This window comes from Malaya genurostris, chromosome 2, assembly GCF_030247185.1.
Source record: "Malaya genurostris strain Urasoe2022 chromosome 2, Malgen_1.1, whole genome shotgun sequence".
NCBI lineage: Eukaryota > Metazoa > Arthropoda > Insecta > Diptera > Culicidae > Malaya > Malaya genurostris.
In genome coordinates, this window is record NC_080571.1 from 159,502,406 (window position 1) to 159,523,177 (window position 20,772).

The 20,772-nt window shown below is 39.5% G+C and overlaps 1 protein-coding gene across 1 annotated transcript; it reads right to left on the minus strand.

Annotated features, from left to right (window-relative positions):
- Positions 1-4,800: 4,800 nt before the first annotated feature.
- Positions 4,801-5,483, minus strand: LOC131430591 (uncharacterized). Its single transcript, XM_058595675.1, has one exon. It carries the CDS (start codon positions 5,466-5,468, stop codon positions 4,965-4,967), a length of 504 nt encoding a protein of 167 aa, XP_058451658.1. The 5' UTR covers positions 5,469-5,483; the 3' UTR covers positions 4,801-4,964.
- Between the last annotated feature and the right edge of the window lie 15,289 nt (positions 5,484-20,772).

Genomic DNA, 20,772 nt, shown 5'->3' on the forward strand with positions numbered 1-20,772 from the left:
ATACTGGGCCAAACGTTCAACCAGCTTTGCTGTCGATCGTGCTAAATTTTCGTCTCCATCGGTACGTGGTGTCTGTCGATATAGAGAAAATGTACCGGGAAATTCTCAACCATCCGGATGATAGATCTCTTCAGTAAACTTTGTGGATCAGAGATGGAACTAGATCAAAGTTTATCAACGCTACGATATTCTCGATGATATCAATGACGATGCTGACATCATACACCACAACTGAGCGGAAGAGACGTTGTCGTGTAATTTACGACAGGGATTGCAAATTTAAAGGCTGATTAATCATTTTATGAAACGACAGTCAATGATCTCGTGAATTGTTGAGTGAATGATTTTAGTTAACTTTCAAACTTTAAATTAGCTCTCATACTCGTTTTCTTACCGACCTGTTCCCTTTTTGAAAATTTTTCTCAAAAAACAAATGACAGTGATTTTTAAACTCTCATCAGAAACCGTGTTAATTCCGGAATCCGTGTAAAAAATGCCGTGTATAAAAAAAAACCGTGCGAAAAAATACCATGTAAAAAGAGATCTTTGTGTATCTTCTATTGCAGGTTCGCGAGAAATTTTTTCACTTGAGCAGTAAATGTGCTTCATCCGGTAACTAGTCAATGATTGGACGTCTGTATCGGATCGGTATTTTGTCATCCTACCAACTGCTTCTTAATTTTCAATGTATCCGCTTCAGTCTTGGATCTGCTTTCCTATATACTCTTTTATGTCTTTTTTTTATCTAGAAATGATACTGAAATGATTGGTCTACTAACAATAACTTTTATAATGTGCTTTGATTATTTCTATCCTCGTCGATTTATTTTTGTACTTTTTGCGTCCCTATAGTGGGATATGAATGATTATTGATGAGTTAGTGGAGCATTAATGAGTAATTGAGTGAAAGTAATGAATGTCAGAGAAAGTTCCAAGCATAATACAACGCAATCTAAGAGAGAGCTATATTTAACTTTCAATTAAACTACTAAGTAAGCAAACTTTGAAGGATGTTGTCAACGGTGTTCTTGACTCCCAGAGGTAACAAAATGGACATGATTCCATTCTCCTTTCTGAGTTTCGCATTCAGCTCATCATTGCGTCAGCAGTTTATGTTGAACTGCTAACGCCACCTAACGGTTCAACATAAACCGCTGAGCAGACGTAAAGTATTTGCTACTTACAAATTACTTATTGACACCGAAGTGCCATGTCTATCCTGACGTGCCGAAAGAACAAAACAAATTGAAGGCTACTGGCCGCCAACAGATTGTAGTCATTTAGGGGTTTGGTACCTCATGTGTACCGTTTTGTGCTAAAGTGCACATGACTAGTTTTTATTTTTACGTTTCGCATTCAGCTCATCAGTGCGTCAGCAGTTTATGTTGAACTGCTAACGCCACCTAACGGTTCAACATAAACCGCTGAGCAGACGTAAAGTATTTGCTACTTACAAATTACTTATTGACACCGAAGTGCCATGTCTATCCTGACGTGCCGAAAGAACAAAACAAATTGAAGGCTACTGGCCGCCAACAGATTGTAGTCATTTAGGGGTTTGGTACCTCATGTGTACCGTTTTGTGCTAAAGTGCACATGACTAGTTTTTATTTTTACGTTTCGCATTCAGCTCATCAGTGCGTCAGCAGTTTATGTTGAACTGCTAACGCCACCTAACGGTTCAACATAAACCGCTGAGCAGACGTAAAGTATTTGCTATTTACAAATTACTTATTGATACCGAAGTGCCATGTCTATCCTGACGTGCCGACGTGACTACAATCTGTTGGCGGCCAGTAGCCTTCAATTTGTTTTGTTCTTTCGGCACGTCAGGATGGACATGGTACTTCGGTGTCAATAAGTAATTTGTAAGTAGCAAATACTTTACGTCTGCTCAGCGGTTTATGTTGAACCGTTAGGTGGCGTTAGCAGTTCAACATAAACTGCTGACGCACTGATGAGCTGAATGCGAAACGTAAAAATAAAAACTAGTCATGTGCACTTCAGCACAAAACGGTACACATGAGGCACCAAACCCCTAAATGACTACAATCTGTTGGCGGCCAGTAGCCTTCAATTTGTTTTGTTCTTTCGGCACGTCAGGATAGACATGGCACTTCGGTGTCAATAAGTAATTTGTAAGTAGCAAATACTTTACGTCTGCTCAGCGGTTTATGTTGAACCGTTAGGTGGCGTTAGCAGTTCAACATAAACTGCTGACGCACTGATGAGCTGAATGCGAAACGTAAAAATAAAAACTAGTCATGTGCACTTTAGCACAAAACGGTACACATGAGGCACCAAACCCCTAAATGACTACAATCTGTTGGCGGCCAGTAGCCTTCAATTTGTTTTGTTCTTTCGGCACGTCAGGATAGACATGGCACTTCGGTGTCAATAAGTAATTTGTAAGTAGCAAATACTTTACGTCTGCTCAGCGGTTTATGTTGAACCGTTAGGTGGCGTTAGCAGTTCAACATAAACTGCTGACGCACTGATGAGCTGAATGCGAAACGTAAAAATAAAAATAAAAACTAGTCATGTGCACTTTAGCACAAAACGGTACACATGAGGTACCAAGCCCCTAAATGAGAAATATTAAGTTTATACACATTGCAACCAGAGTTACCAATTTCAGGAGGAGAGTTGGCATCACTGGGAGTGCGATGCGGTGTCCTGGTGCTGCTCTATAAAAAGTATAATTTCGATGTGTTGTTTGATACGTATAGTTTAAAATTTGCCTTAGACACTGCCTTAGATCTTAGATGTCGAGGGCATTTCTTAACAGTAAGACTAGCATAATTTTTTGTATTTGTTGACAATTTCTTGAATTAAAACGTTGTTGTATTTGATTCACGTTGTCCTCAAATCGGGGATACCCAGTCTCCAATCGGTCGGCAGTGGCTGGTGGGTTGGATCTTGCATGGGGGATCGTCCCGATGACGTGGGTCCGCGGGAAACACCCCCAGGCTCTGAAAACCCGACGGGTGGCACGAGTAATTATAATCTGTTTTGTTCTTGTTGTTTGAAAGATTGTGGTTTTGAACCTGTCTGAGAATGGCATGTAATTTGTTCAACTCATACAGGCTTTGTCCCACTCTCTCGGTTCATTTAGACATCTTCCCGATTAAATTAATAGAACCATGTTGAACATCGAGTCTAATATGTACCTGACTACCTCAAAACTATGATTCGAGAGTGGAGAGGGCAAGTATGAGTTGTGAGTTTTCCTCATTGTATCCAAACATCAATTGTTTATCATATTTTTGATGGCATGGAGGAAGAATTATGTTGATGCGTTCAGTACAACAAACGATATTCACGACTACGTTCAAACCATTCTACGGGGCGTATTTTATAAAGGCGCTCCATAGTAAAGTAAGACTTTAGACTCTAGTATTCATAGCAGCAAACATGCTTTCACTCTGCTGGAATGACTTCTTAAGCCTTTTTATCAAAATTTTAAATTACTCTTACTGGTGGTTTTTTTAATCGGCCACTTTCAAAATCTCCAAAAACCAATTTTCTTGTTTTTGCAGTTACTGACTAACAGTGACTAACTGCAACTACAGCAATGAATTAAAGTATCGAGTAATCTCGTTAAACTCTCGCTAAGAGGATTTTTTAGTACACCCACGTCAGTATAATAAAAAGGTAATGCTGCCCCTAAACTACACTTGAATCCCATGGAGTTTAAAGAAAAAATTGCGTGCATTAAGTTTAGTGCTTAAGTATTCTAGCTGAATAAGGATTATTTCATTCTGAGCATTTGCTTACCATCCGCTGTGCTCGGCACATACTTTTTCTGAAAAATAGAAGCTCTTCGTCTTCCTCAATGAAGCTCTTGAATTTAGTACCATCTGAAGCATTTTGAATATTGCTGCAATGATCTCCTTCCCATTGCTTCAATCTTGGTGATCCTAGGTAACTCTCATATAAACCTGACATTGACTCATCAGCTGTACCTGTGTAAAAGGTTTCGAAGTCTTCGTCAAAGTCGTACATCTGTAAACAAACACTTTAAAATTTAACATAATGATTGACTAGACTTATGTACTTACCCTGTCAATCAAACCTACTTTGTTGAAAGATATCCAATTAGGCAGAAATGTATTACCTAATGTTGTAATAGTGGTTTCATAACCGAACATAAACTGTTTTGCTGTTTGTTTTTCTAATGGCATTAGCTTTGTTTGATGAATTAATAAATTCAAAGGAAGCCGAAACAAATAATTATGCTTAGAAGCAATTTGTGCAATGCTCTGAAAAAAAATTAACAAAAACTACATTCTGTAGGTGGTGATAATGATAAAAGTGTTGATAATGAAACAGAAACAGTATTACCATACCTTTTTCATTAAATAACATATTATAATGGTATTTATTTATTTATTTTTACGACAGTTATTTTTAAAGAGGGCGGTTGTTTTTTTATGTATTTCCTTCAAATCGTGGTAGCTCGGAAACTACTAATTGGGCAGAAATGTTGTTCAATAGGATTGGGCAGACCAAATATACGCAAAACCTGTTTTAATCCACCTAATGGCGCAATGATGCCTTTCTTATATATGTTATGTATTCAATACTATGGTATTCTATTCAAAATGTTTCTCAATTTTTGTAAGAAACCAAGGGATTGTTTGTGCATTAACTAGTATGAAATACAGAACTAAATAGTGCTTTGAACGCGTAGGTCATCCTAGAAGTGGGTTTACTATTATATGTACATGGTCCGCCATGTAATTTTGTCTCATTCGACATTCAGTTGAGCATCAACGGTATCATATAAATTCCTGAGAATCATCGTCAACCGGGTCGATTGGACCCTTCCAATTATATGCTGTTGCCAGCGCCCTGGGGAACAACTTTTTGTTTAATTTAATAAGTAAAATGTTTTCCAACGTATCTTTCCCAAGGCCAGTGCGTTTATTAGAGAGAACCAAGGCAAGGGCACTGAAAGACCGTTAAACAGAGACTTGGTTCGATGGTGTGGATAGTACAACCATTGCTACTGCGTATATCTCTGGGTGCGTAGTCTTACGGCGCAACCAATAGTCCCACACGTTGTAGTTATGTTTTTGGCGTGGCTCTAGGTCCAAAGACTTAAGTTGTTGAAGAAACCCGGTCTCGCAACCAAGATCCACGGATTCACCAAACATTTGCGTAAGATACTGATCAAAATCATCGGTAGACTCTGACGATTCTCTACTTGTACTAGCCGGTGTTTTACCCAGTTGGCAGATACGTTCCCATGTATCGACTATGTATTGCTGAATTTTATCTTTTTCCTCAGCCGTGAATATTTTAGAGCCTCGATAGTTGAACCTTGAATCCAGGTATAATGCCATCTGGACCGCCTTCAATTGGCGCAAAACGTTCAATCTATTTTTCAACGAGCGAAGTAAATGGGTACTGAAAGAGTTTTCGCGAACTTTCTGTACCTCACTCGTTGCCATCAGCCATGCCATATAGAAGTCAGATAACGACACGTGCTTCTCTTGCATTTGTTTTGTGCAGATGTACAACTGCTTAAACGTATCATGGTAATGCTCAATGAACGACCATTGATTGGAAAGATCTAGTTCGGGAAAATTATCGGCCAACTGGTCAAAAAAGCTTTTTTGGTGTACGATCGTGTCCTACTCCAGACGGGTGGGTATGAAGCATCGTAGCTTTCAAACTCTGACCGGTGCTTCACCAGCTTACATTTTCTAGCAACAGCAGTGATGGCTCGGATAGACTCATCGGATTTATCAACAACATCCAGTATTGCAAGCTGTAAGGTATGAACAGCACATCTCACAAGAGTAATCCTTTCGGACAGTTCATTGGCCAGTTCAGCAGTAAGTGTCACGGAAAATATGTTCTCCAGAGATAGCCCATAGTAGGCCAAAGTATCCATAACTTTTGATTTCAAGAACGCCGCCGTTTGACTTTCTTTGATTTCGATCATACCAAGGGTACGTATGACTCCCTGCTCGTCTAGGGCATACTGTACATTGATGCCTAAGATATGGCGATTGTGTCGGGCAGCAGAATCTATTTTCAAGCAGACGAGCTTGCCTTTCATCTCATCTATCAACATTTCTTTTAGACGATAGGCAGTCTTCGAGAGATGACATTTCATTGTGACACGGTTCAAAGTGCACCCAAGAGTCGTTGTAATCGGTTTCAGTAAGCCTTTGAAGCCTTCTCACTCGAAGCAGGAAATAGGAAGATGATGGAAGGTCGTCAGCTTAACTGCTGACGTAATTAGTAACTGCCGGTCAATAGCTATTAAACGCTCAGGAATTACTCTTTCCTTCTTCTCCATTGGATAGGCAATTGTAAGGAGATTGTTTGCACATACACGTTCCATATGTACGGTACGAAAGTGACGGATGAAGTTGCCAGGGGCAAATCTAATCTGGACGTATGGACATCCTGATGCGGGATCGAGCTCCCACCTATCTGGCAGTGGGCCACGGTAGTGCACCACTTCATAGTCCAGCGCTCATATAGCTATTCGCCTCTCTGTTCGTACTTGTCCCTCCAAACCGTAGTTAGCAATTCCAACAACCTACATATTTTCAGTTAGCTTTTTCAACAACCTATCGGATTTTTTTTTTCTTAGCTAAGTCCAACACTTTTTTAGTTAATCCAACAACCGATTTAGTTCTGTCAACACCCGCATTTTTTTCCAAAACCCAGCTGTTTCACATATGGTAGTGCTGTCCCCGCTCTGTCGAATGCATTTGACGTGAGCGTAGTACGCGGGATAGGTGATAAGTTACGAACGTAGGCGCAATGCTTATCCGTGCAGGATATGTGCCAGTTCGTACATGGGAAACATGCTGGAAAGCCGCAGCATTTGAGGATACGCTTAGTAAACCGGGTTGACCGGTTGCAACTTGGTCACATTTGTATGGAGCAAAAAATTTGTGCGCAGATTTTCCAAAACGGACTTTACGTCGTGAAAGTACGTCGCAAAACTACCAGAACGCACCATATGTCGTTACGTTCGTTTACCATAGTAAGCCGTGACAACGATTTTAAAAAATGCCTCTCGGTACGAACCAGCACCATGGACACGTATATGGGCGGTCCGCTGTCTATGCCACATCGATAGGCGTTAACGGTTAACACTGTATACATAACTACGGACGCGTATACGGGAGCGGTTCGCTGCATGTGCATCGCTGTTAGGCGTTAGCCATAGATACGTTCTCAACCAACCACCAATCTTAAACCCCTTGTGCACTTAACAATTGTTACGACATGTACGACCCAGAACTTTACATCACTGGGTCGATGTGATCAACAGATGGAAACTTAGTCAAGTAACCCGGTTGCAAAAACATTTGCACACTATACGTACCACCACCAGGGTTGAAAAAAAATCGAACCTCTTTACTGAAAATCAGTCATAGTGAAATATCAGTCACATTAGCTGACCATGATATTCATGTCACTTATCACTCGAGTGTCTTTCGGTGAAGTGATACGCAACTGATTATCAGATACGTAGTCCTGATATATCTATTTTGGTATCCGTCAACCCGCGTTAGCTCTATGAGTGAGTACGTGTTTATCACCAACCACCAATCACCATTCGCCAGACTGCTTGGCACTGCAGCCACCAAGCACCGACTGCAGTATCATATGTGATAACGTTGTGCGTGCACTCACTCGCTCGGCTACTCATCCATCGAACTGCACCCTGCAGTGCATACATGGTATGCATGCTGTCGTAACCTATCGCACTATTCGTGTTTTTCAGTGGGTTACATCGCGCCAACGTTTATCATATGTATGTTACATATGTTTACATATTGGAATTGTTGAGTTAACAAACCAGTAAGCATGGGTAGTCTGAATAGATCGGAATATAGAAACTTCCTCTGCCACTCGCAACCCCAGCCTGTAAACCTATCGTTTGTAGGGGGTCTCAGGTATCGAGATTATATATTGATGCTCAACAATGCCACCAGCGTTCAAGCATATTAGCGATGTACTTGCTGTATGACAATGCATACGGGCTCTGTATCAATAAAATGCCAACGTGCGATCACACTAGCATGTCTTGTAGAGTTTCATGCCATATGATCAACGACCACCTATAGGATACACTGTCAGCTCGGTTTGGTTACGACCTTAGAGGCGTTCAGGCATAATCCAACGAACGTAGCGTTATACCACAGTCCAGTCGAACTAGTATTGAGCCATTGGTTCGTTCCTATGGTTCCTCTCGTACTGCACAGAAATACCGTTAAGACAGTGATTATATACACACCAGTAGTGAAAACTAACCTGTCTCACGTCGGTCTAAACCCAGCTCACGTTCCCTTGAAAGGGTAAACAATCCTACGCTTTGTGAATTTTGCTTCGAAATGATAGGATGAGCCGATATCGAAGGATCAAAAAGCCACGTCGCTATGAACGCTTGGCGGCCACAAGCCAGTTATCCCTGTGGTAACTTTTCTGACACCTCTTGCTAAAAACTGTTTAAACCAAAAGGATCGTGAGGCCTAGCTTTCGCTGTCTCAATATGTACTGAACATCGAGATCAAGCCAGCTTTTGTCATTATGCTCAGTGTGTGGTTTCTGTCCACACTGAGCTGACCTTTAGACACCTCCGTTATTGTTTTGGAGATGTACCGCCCCAGTCAAACTCCGCACCTGGCACTGTCCATGACTTGGAGTGTCCAGATGTCTACTGTCATCGGCGTACTGTGTGAAAGTTGAGCGGACTGTGGCCTTGCCGCACGCGGACGGGAACCTACTTCAGGACCCGCCGGACCGGAAGGCGGATTGCGCACCGTCAAGCATGCCCCGTACGCGACGATCAGCGGAGAACCCGGTTCGGACCACACGCCAGCACACGCATCGGACGAACGTCCACAGGCTCTGTCTTCTGCATTATTGCCAGAAATGACGACATGGCTGAACGCTGAACAAGAAACCGTATGCCAAGAGGTTGCAATAACCCCAGCACTTGTTCCACCTGATCATGTAAGTAAGGCAACAGTAAGAGTGGTGGTATCTCATTGGTGCTCGGGAGATAATATTTTACCCGAGCTTCCACCTATTCTGCACCTCTTATATACGCCTTTATGAATTTTCATTCCAAGGATTCCATCGAACCCCAATTCTTCCACTACGTCAAATTTCACTTTTAGATTTACGTCTTGGATTATAAATTCTGCCTCGGTTGTACCTAGACTTACCCGAGGGATATTTACCACCCCCGTATAACGTATTCGCTCTTGTCCGTTTATCTTACCAAAGCCTATTTCCTCTGCACATTTTCTACTGATTAAGTTAGAACTGGCCCCCGTATCGATTAGAAATTTCTTTCTTATATATGGGTTAGCTGTAGACCTCAATTCAATCTGATATGTATTGAACCAATTTCTAGTCATTGCATGACTGCAATGGTTCCTGACTTCCTTTCTTCTCGGATGCGTTTTTGATTTACTGACCCAAGATTCGTCTTGGCCGCCTCTTGCTGTCTCATTTCTAGCATCATATCTGTGATTTGCCCGACTCGATTTCTCAACTGCGAAATAGATCTTTGAAGTACACATATATTCTTTTTTAAATCTTGCTTTTGAATAATGTCATGGGGTGTTCGGTCCTCTATCCACTCGAATGACCCCTTGATTAGTTTTTTCTATAGTTGTTGTAGTTGTTACAGTTGCTATCTCGATTGTTTTGGCGTTCCTGCCGGTACGAGCGCTCCGCTGTTTCGTAATTGTTCCAATTGTTCCGGTCTCTGCTTTGTGTATGGGTATTTTGTGGTTGGTGCCCATACATTCGAGCACTTGGTCGTTGTTGATCTTCTCTCTCATAATCTCTTCTTGTTAGTTGGTTACACGGTTCTTGTCGGAATGCCTGGTGTGATTCGTCATAATGTCTCTGGTTGGACCCACCGCTTCCCGCATTATATCGCCGCGGTGTGCTCGGTTCCTGGCTGTGTCTCGTGGTTTCCCTATGGGGAGCCGGACCTCCATAACGTGTGATTCTGTATGTATAATTTTGCCTTGCGCCGCGATTCGTTCTTGTTTGCGCGATGCTATAATTACTATTTTGATTACAGTTTCGTGACTGCCTATTACCATTCCCGTGTCCGCCATACGCCTCTTGGTTCCTTGGGCCACTCCTATTTTCCTGTTGGTATGTTCGGTTGCCATTTCCATTCCGTGAGATTCGACAGGCTTGGAGTCTCTGCTCTATTTCTTCTAGGTGATCGCAATCTGCATGTTCCTCTTGAAGAAACAAAACAAGATCCCTGAACGTGGTGTTTCTTTGACTTCTTGCCACTTGCTTCAAACTCTTGTTTCTCAATCCTCCAATGAAGTGGCTTCTTAAAAATTTTTCTGCATACGAGATCTCAGTTTGATTATCCCCCTGCATCTCCTCGATACACTTATAAATGTGTAATGCTCTGTTGGCGTATGCTGTAAAAGACTCTGTCTGCCACTGCTCAAGTGTTTCCACTTTCTGTTGGATATCCCCACTCAAACTTTTTCTGCTGAATTCACGTTTCAGGTTGTGAAACATAGACTCCCATGTATTTGCCCGTATTTTATTGATAGATCCGGATGCTTTCCCCTTCAACTTCATTAATACGATATTGAGTAGTGGTCTTTCGCTTTCTCCTTTCGGTATATCATCTGCAAAATATTGTATCTGCACCAAAAACGGCTCTAGTTCGTCCCTGGTACTCAGGAATACACTGTATCGCCTCCTGCATAGGAAATTTATATTCTCTGTTTACACCCTGCATTTTGTCTTCTTTATCTTTGTTATTTCCGCTTTCGCTACTACTGTTCCTTGCTCGCGTTGCAATTTCTCACTCCCACCACCTGATTGAGTTCTCCGTCGTTCTATTAGCGTCTCTTTTCTGATAATTTCCCCTGATATGCTTCCTCTGCGTGTTGCTGGGGGGTCTGGATTTGGGTTTATTACGATTGAACCGCCCAATATCTTTATCGAGGAGTTATACTTCTCCTTTATAGTACTATATCGATCTGTTAAATTGTTCCAATCATCAATTGTTAAGCGAAATTCGCAACGTTCCACTAGATTGGTATATTCCTCGAAGGCTTCTTTCAGCGCTTGAGTTTTTCCTAACACGCCTTGTAATGATCTTGGTCGTGTTTTGTTTTTATATACATTATCGTGTTCTCTTTTTATGTACTCTTCGATTTCGCTCAGTCTGTCCATTTGCGGGGACACCTTAAAATTTCTCATGAGTCCTTGCTATAGCCCCACATTTTCTTAATCAAAATTCCCAAACAGAAAAAAAAACAAAACACACACACACCTGGCGGAAAGTGTAGTGGCCCTGAGACAAATAGCTCTCTTGATAACTTCAATAATAATTAAATGCATTGACGGCATATGCTACAACGAAACATCATACCATACTCGTGGTTGACCGTTATTGTTTACCGTAAGCGTCTCAAAGTCAATGTCGGCTTATTATTATTATTGTCTCGTACCGCCTCTTTTCCCCGTGCTATGTTCTTAGTTCGGTTGCCCGACTTTTAGCCGCAAATATGGCCGCGATTGTTTTGGTGTGTCGCCTAGCAACGCATTTTTCGGTAGGCTCCGCCCATACTGGTTGGTTCACGACCGTTTTAAATATATATACCTCGTGGCATGCACTCCTAGTGCCTAGCTCGCTGACTTGCTTTGTTATGTCAGTCGAAGTACGGCTACTTTTGCTTTTTCGCAAAATGATGCGTCAAATTACCAATTCCTTCGCTCATACGCGGAGGTTCGGTTGGTCACCTTGACCTTATAATCATTACACCAGTGCACAGTGGTTTGAATCGACAAAAACGTGAACTTAATTCTCTAGCTGCTAAACCGTTGATCCAATATACATAGTTCCTTTGGAGAACTCATTCACAAAAATATACCTCGTAATTTGAGCACAATAAAACATATGCAAAGCCTACTACGATAAAAGTTCATTTCAACAACTTTATTCCCCTAAGAGATAGAAAATTGATGTCTTCTACAAAGTTTTAGAACTTCTAACGAGAAAAAACTTTGCCGAAGAAGCTATAGGTCTAACGCAAAAAGTTTCGGATACATGAAGCATTTTCGTTCGAAACCACTTAAAATCAATTTTTTGTACATAACTTTTTTCGCAATTATTTTCAGTGTCTACTATGTTCGAGACAATTACTTAACACGCAAAATTACACATTTCTGTTGAAGACTGTGCACGGTTTGGCCTTTTCCCTTAAAAGTTATTTAACATTTAAACTTTTATATACACTAACTTTAACTACTAATAGGAAGCAGGGTTGCAGACCAAAAGTCACATACATATACTTTTTGGAAAGCTTAAATTAAGTAATATAAAACTACGAAGTGTGTAGCGTGGCCTTTTTAAATTGTGTGAATGAGACAACAAAATATATAGTGCTTTTTTGACCATTTCCTTAGGAAAAACGTACATTAATAAAAATGCTTATCTTCATATCACGCGTTTTTTGTGATATCGATCGATATGTTACCTTTAGGCAACAACTTTTGCAAGAAATCGCAGTTGAGGTATAAAAAATAGTACATTAGTTTTAACACCAGCCGAAAGAGAAAACTTTTCACTATAATTTTCTATTATGACTTACTCTCAGCGAGTACCGAGTCTTTTGGAATTTCTCTTCAAAGTAAATGTTGATAGGTGTCTTATTTACCGTTATCACAAAAAAAAATCGCTAGATATTACCGACTTCAGTAGAAACTGTAATAGAATTGCAGTAAGGCAACAGATTAGTTACAAATTCCATAAAACCAAACAAACTTGATTTTGTTTGTTATTATTCTTTATTCTTAGTCTGTGCACGTTTTAATACTCAAGTTCAGGCATTTCGCTTTTAAAAGAATGTCTAGACTCATAATTTACATAATTTGATTTGATAATTTACAGTGCACGCCTGTATGTAACGTTGAACCACTCACGCATTTTATTGTAATATTATCATCGACCAAATGCTCCAGCATTTGTATTATCAACAAACTCTTTTGTGTTCTTAAAAATAATATGCAGTGCTGCTCTCACCAACAAAAACAGTGCATATTTGGAGCAGGAAATTTAATATAAAGTGACTTCACTGTGCTTCATTTTTCAATATACATTAAAAGTAAAGCTTTTTAAGTTAGTCGTAAATTAAAATTAGTAAAAGCCCTTGGCATCTTAGAGCTTAATCAGTGTGCCTTAAACATTATATTCTTGAATAAAAAAAAAAGTAAAGCTAAGTGTCAATATAAATAAACGGTCATATTCATTGAAATTAATGTATTCCAATTTAGTTTTACATCGAGGATTGTTTCCATTTCATAGTACTATTTATTTAGAAATCGTGTGAATTTAATTATTTTTTTCAGTGTATGGCTTAATTCATAAAAATGTATTTGGTTTTAGGCGTGCTGGTAATGGTGTGAGATATCATCCTTGAAATGAATTGGATTGGAATTAAAAGAACGGATAAGGAATATTCTATTAGTAGAATAACTAAAACTTGTCGAAATTTAGTGAGCACGTTAACATGCTTCTTTAGTTTGATCAATTGCATCATGAAATTATATTCAATCATTACACCATTGTACCAAAGCTACACTAACGACCGATTATAATTTTTGAACATTTCCTACAAAGCTCCTTTTAATAAACCATAAATAGTCGTTTTAGTAAATGTATTTGCTAACAAAATGGTCAAAAAAGCACTCTATATTTTGTTGTCTCATTCACACAATTTAAAAAGGCCACGATACACACTTCGTAGCTTTATATTACTTAATTTAAGCTTTCCAAAAAGTATATGTATTAGACTTTTGGTCTGCGACCCTGCTTCCTATTAGTAGTTAAAGTTAGTGTATATAAAAGTTTAAAAGTTAAATAACTTTTAAGGGAAAAGGCCAAACCGTGCACAGTCTTCAACAAAAATGTGTAATTTTGCGTGTTTAGTAATTGTCTCGAACATAGTAGACACTGCAAATAATTGCGAAAAAAGTTATGTACAAAAAATTGATTTTAAGTGGTTTCGAACGAAAATGCTTCATATATCCGAAACTTTTTGCGTTAGACCTATAGCTACTTCGGCAAAGTTTTTTCTCGTTAGAAGTTCTAAAAGACATCAATTTTCTATCTCTTAAGGCAAAAAAGTTGTTGAAATGAACTTTTATCGTAGTAGGCTTTGCACATTTTTTATTGTATTCAAATCACGAGGAATATTTTTGTGAATGAGTTCTCCAAAGGAACTATGTATATTGGATCAACGGTCTAGCAGCTAGAGAATTAAGTTCACGTTTTTGTCGATTCAAACCACTGTGCAGTGCTAACTGTTCAGCTGGTCGTGATATTCGTGTCTCTTCAACGAAGGCAAAAAAAACTTAGGCCTTCATGCTAGTATGGCCACTTTTGTAAATATTATCGCGGTGTTGTTTTTTTTTCTTTTTTTTTCTCTTCAACACATGTGCTCGTATTGACGGTGGTCAAAACGTAAACAAATCAACTGTGAACGCAATCTATACGTCCGCAAGGAAACTTGAACAAAATTATTGCTTGCCAAATGACTCAACAACGGAATGTATATAACTGTTCTAGAAACCCGCTGTAGGCATGTGAAAAAGTTCTGATATCGTTTACCAGTTGATGGATTGTGTGTAATGGAGTTAGAAAAATAATATTGGTCATTGTGAGCGCGAGTTAAACAAATCAGAAAAATTTTCGCGATAATGCCATCCTAATAGACTTTCCTTGCATTTTGCTTTCTAATTATTTAGCGCTCACAGTAAATGGCAACATTCAAGTATGGGTAATTCCTTTTAAACTTTAAGTAATCAGAAAAATAATGGAGACTCACCACACTAATACTGTTTCCCCCTCATCCTCAATTTCGACATCCTATTCCGTAGTCCTGGCGTATCCTTGCCACTTCCGGCCAGCACCGCTGTCACCACTTGCGAACTCCTCGGCCGAGCGGTGGCGGGAGAAGAATAACGAAAAGGGATGTTTCTTTCTATTTTGAATGGAAACTTGTAACTCTATGTGTCAATAAACCTTTTTTTCCTTTTATTTCTTCTCAACTAACTGTACATTGGATCAATTTCGTATCGGACCTTGTAACTCTCTGTGTCAATAACCTTTTGTATTTCTTCACTTCTTTTTCTTCTCAATTAACTGAGTACACTCGTGGATCAATTTCGTATCGGAGCTTGTAACTCTGTTCTGTTTTCTGCCGTAATCTACCTACAGCAGAAGTTAATTGGCAAACTGTTTCGGTTATCGCGTATTACACTACTAACTACTAACTAACACTCCTTGGAATCGACTAGCTAACCGACTACTTAATTTGACTACGGCCGACGCCGGAGGCTAACGGCTATTTACCGCGCACTCTGTAAAACTGAACTGACCCCTAACTCGTCCCAACTATGGGTTTTTAAGCTAGTAACATTTACTTTCGGGTGAAGCCCGAAGATTTTAGTACAAGCCGAGCTTGTGATTTTAAGTAGAAAGTTCATCCAACTTTCTCCCGAAGTTCTATCGAAATTTCCGAGAGCCGCGAACCGAAACTACTGCCACAATGTCAATGACAGTGACCGGTGCCCGTGAAAAGACATTTTTGTTATTGCTCGTCGCGTTTACGCTGACGTGAAGGCTTGCCTGAAAGGTGACGAGTTTTTACTTCACGACTAGGTTGCTGTTCTTGCAATGTCGTTTTTCCTTCATGGCTCCCTACTTTTTCTACAATACTAGCAAGTTTGAAGGAAAATTTGCTAAGGGCGCTGCATGCCCCCTTACTTACTGAGCTTGATGTTACCTGAAGGGTAAACATCAAGTCGGATGCGCTGGTTTATAACATTAAAGTTTGTAGCTGGGTCACAAATTTCCGTCATTATAATTACTATTGCCGGCTTCTTTCCATATGGTTTTTAATACTTTTTTGTTCATTTTGGCCATACGCGAATTAAATTTCCTAACCTTACGATGGTCCTCGTGTGTGTGTTCTCTTCTGACGCCATCCTGTTCCATGGTATGCTTCTATCGTTACTTTATCTGTGGGGGTGATCGAACGGTTGATAGTCTCGGACTCTGGGTTCCGTGTCGTTTTCGTTCCTAATAGTTCGTTCTTCTGTATTGCTGATACGTATTAGGGCATCTCGTTGTTTAGGTACTCGCTTCCTTGGGCATAGTTGAAAATTGATCATTGACTCCTTTGCGATTTGGACCTAATTGAGATTACTGCCAGTAGTAATAATAGTTCCGTAAAATATATGTGATGAAGCTTTTTCGTTGATTAGTCAGGTATTGGTATTCTGTATTGTTGCTTCTCATCATGGCTTCTCGTTGGGTACAATGTGTTGCGGCCCTATCAGGTTTTATGCATTTCATTTGATTTCGTCTTTATTTTCTTCGTAGTGTATTTTTAAACAACCAATTGTTTAAATTTTCACGTATTAATAAACTTTGATTTTCATATACTGGTTTATGGTACTCAGTTGAGCTTTTGACGATGCTCACTGAGTAAAATATGGGGTAGCAATTTGTAACGTTGTGGCATACCCATGCAAGACATCTTTAACTGTGTTGACTGCATTTACTTCCTTCTTGTTTTGTTATCAGTTGTACTTGTTGATGTAGCAATTTGTAGCATTGCCATTATTTCGATTTGTTATCACGTCTTCCATATTAAACCTTTTCGCAATTTTTCTGCCCAGATTTTTCAACTCGTATTTGCCTCGATTTTTCAGCTCTGCTGTTCTTCCTTCTGACATCTTGGTGATATTACACGGTTCCCTTTGTCTTCAACTTGCCTCCGCATCCGATCACACCCTCTCGTTCTCTTAGGTAGCTTGGCTAAGCTACCGACATCCTTCCTTCTGCGACGACTATTTTCGGGCACACACACAGTTCGGGACTCCAGAAAAAAACTTATCCGTTTTGTATGATTCTGTGCCTTTAGTGTAATCATTTTTCTATTCTATGATTGTTATTATCATTATTATTTTATATACGTATTACGTGATCTATTGTCTTTTCTATGATTGTTATTATTTGTATATGCGATATTTTTTTTTCTTAATCTCATTGTGCATGTGCATTCCTTTTTTTTTTTTCATTATCATATCTTTGTGCATTTTGTCTTTCCGTATGTTTTGATTACTGAAACGATTTGCTAAAACTTCTTTTTCGACATCACAGTGATTACAACATAGTTAAAAAAAAAAGTTTTAAAACTTAATCTTGGGCATTTTTTTTCATATTTGTTCTTTCTATTAGTTGAATCTATGTTTTTTTTTCAAATGCATTTTAGTGTATCTGCGATATATTTAACTTGTCTGTGGAAAGAAAATTGTTCATTAAAGTTGCGGCATGCGAATGCTTGTTGCAGGTGATAATGAATCTTTTCTAAATCGTTTTTTCTAAACTTTCCCGCAACTGGCTTCTATGCCGTGTTCATTTTAATAGTGTCTTACCATCCTTGCCTCCATAGCTTCAGAAGTCGTCCTTCTGTTCACTTATTGAAATTGCTTCTAAACTGGTCGGTTGTGTAATGTCCATGCCGCAGCTTCTCTCCCCCACTATCTGAGCAGGTTCTTTTGGTGCGTGTTCTTGTTTTTCCTTTCTAAAAATAAACTCAAATCTGGGTTATAATATTTTTTCAATAATAACGGGAACCTGTAAAGTAACTTAGATTCTAATTCTGTGCTGAATGTGTTATCTTAAAAAAGATTTTCTCATATTATTACGATATTCCTTGTGCTTTTCTTGTGCCCTTCTTTTATTCCGTTGGACTTCTGCATCTCCGTTTCTGGAGGCATTTTCACCTCTATCCTTGGCTCTATGTAAATATGGTCTGTATTCGTATTATTTTCTGCATTCCCTAGTCCTAAATTTACTATTATCTCTGGTTTCGGATTTTGTCCCTGCGATAGAAGGTTGTCGCTCATATTCCCTGTCATTGGGCTCGATATCATTTCCTTTGTTATATTTTTTTTTGTTTGGCGACCTTAACTTCGCATAGCTCTATTGGTACCTCGTATATTCGCCTATCTTTGCTCTTTATGTTGTTACTGGTCACGTTGGTTCTACTGTAGCATGAAATTTTTCCTTTATGACAATAGGCACAACCACTTATTATGCTCAGGCTTATTATGATAATTGTGCTTATGCTTATCCATGGGTATTCCAGTGGTGCGTAAGTCATGTTGGGCAATTCTATTTTTCTTTCCTTTAGCTTTTTCACGTTATATTCATTGTGTTAATGTCAAAAAAAATTTAGTGCCTAACTTGACCCAAAATTACAATGCAAACCAAAACTTGCTTTTTGCACTATCAGTTCTAGTCGTTAGTAGGTCAGGGGTCAAGGAGCGAAATGCCATTAATTCTTTTGAAAAACAAACACCAGATTTAACACTCTGGAGAAGTGGCGTAGTGTAGTTCATTTTTTTCTTGTTTTTCGTGAATCTGCACAGGGCGCAGACATCTGACATATATATATATATATATATATATATATATATATATATATATATATATATATATATATATATATATATATATATATATATATATATATATATATATATATATATATATATATATATATATATATATATATATATATATATATATATATATATATATATATATATATATATATATATATATATATATATATATATATATATATATATATATATATATATATATATATATATATATATATATATATACGTACGGTTCGCGTAAATCGGTGGTTATATGATATAGCCATCAGTTTAGACGAAAATCTGATTCGAAACCATTGTTGTCGTTCAATTGCGTGGAGATTCGACTTTTTTTTCATTAATCAAAAGCTGCGTATTCCCAAGCCGCCTAGTTCTCTACTATTATTCTCTCTTCAATTTCCTGCTTTGAAATGGACATAAAACCAACCGCAAATTCTCTAATCATTTGTCTCCAGGCGGGTTGTATTATGATTTTTTTCTTTTTTTCATTAGGGCCATTGATTTCATGCGTTTATAATCCAGTTCCGTGGCTGGACAGCGAGGCTGCTGGTTTGGTTCGCGCTTCTGCTGATTTTGCAAAGCAAAAAAAAAAACCTACCGCCGCGCCTTCGCGTACCTTTGCACGGCTTTTGATGTTTAAGCCTGCCGTTTCGCATGGGTTATCGTCAGTTCTCCTTCTTCTACATTCTCAGTATAGCGTGTGTTCCCGGTGAAATGAAGTATACGTGTTATCTCGTGCCGACTTCGGTCGATAGGATGGCGGTGGGGGAAATTCACCACCCTACCGCCATTCTGGACGTAAGTATACTCCCTTTTTTTTCTCTATTGCAAGACAATACCACATAACTTTTTTATTCGTTTTTTTTTCAGGCGTTCCTACTGAATCGATGGGTGACACCATCGATCATCTACACCATCAGCTATTGGTGGGTACTGGCCGGGAGGATCGCTCTCGGCGAGTATCGCCCTGTGTCCGGCAAGGAGCTGCTACTGGAGGTTCTGGCTTGGGTTCGCCGTCGTTGGGCATATTCCCGGACACCTGGGCCTACCACCCCGGATGAGCTGAGCCTTCTAATTGATATTCTTGGACCGGGCAAATTGTATTCTTTGCCCGGTTCAATCTCCGTTCTTCGAGCTTCTCGTCGCTTCCTGCGACGAGGGAAATCCTGGACTAGGGATCTACGGGTCCCGGGTATAGAACTAGCTGACCTGCGCTCTTGTCTTCGCGACGAGGTGTGGAATTGAGGGTTTCATTGTTATTTCTTGATTTTTTTTCTCAAATATAATTATCTAAGACCATATACCACGTCGTTTTCAGTTGGCGTTGATGACATCCTTTTTCTTTGTATTTCTCCTTAGCCACTTGTTTTCCCTTCTTTTGTCGTGAATACGACTTACTTTACTATGGGATGCCTTTTCAAAATTAGCCATATGGAAGAATGGGCAGAACTTAATCGTAAATATCTCGACTTGTATTAACGGTAGCTACATAATTCTTTCACTATTTCATCAAAAATATGATGATCAGGAGTTGAGGATAATATTTTGAACAGTGTGAGATAACCACAAACAACTCAAAAATTAAGTTTTCTCAAACTTTGAAAACAACGCGGAAAACTCTTTACTTTCGTTTGGGTTTTTCGCGCAAGGACGACGATTTTGAGGTAGTCAAGCACATATCATCAACTGACTGCGTATAAAAGGGAAATTGTGGTCAAAATCGATAATTCCTTCTTGTGCGTTCGACGGAAGCAGACGTCGTGGGACTAGCAGCTTCGGAGAATGCACCTTCTGCGTGGTTAAAAACCTCAAACGCTCAGGTCGCAACTCTCATTTGGACTTCAGTCGTCAGGTGGAGCAGTCGTCAATGAAAGCAGACCTTTTGCGTGGTTTAAAGCCTCAAACGCTTAGGTCGTGCTTTCATTTGGACTTCAATCGTCAGATGGAGCAGTCGTCAATGGAAGCAGACCTTTTGCGTGGTATAAAGCCTCAAACGCTCAGGTCGTGCTCTCATTTGGACTTCAGTCGTCAGGTGGAGCAGTCGTCAATGAAAGCAGACCTTTTGCGTGGTTTAAAGCCTCAAACGCTTAGGTCGTGCTTTCATTTGGACTTCAATCGTCAGATGGAGCAGTCGTCAATGGAAGCAGACCTTTTGCGTGGTATAAAGCCTCAAACGCTCAGGTCGTGCTCTCATTTGGACTTCAGTCGTCTGGTGGAGCAGTCGTCAATGAAAGCAGACCTTTTGCATGGTGCCAA

Excerpts from the sequence above, each read along its gene's own strand:
- LOC131430591 (XM_058595675.1), bottom strand. The coding sequence starts at position 5,468 with ATGGCATGGCTGATGGCAACGAGTGAGGTACAGAAAGTTCGCGAAAAC.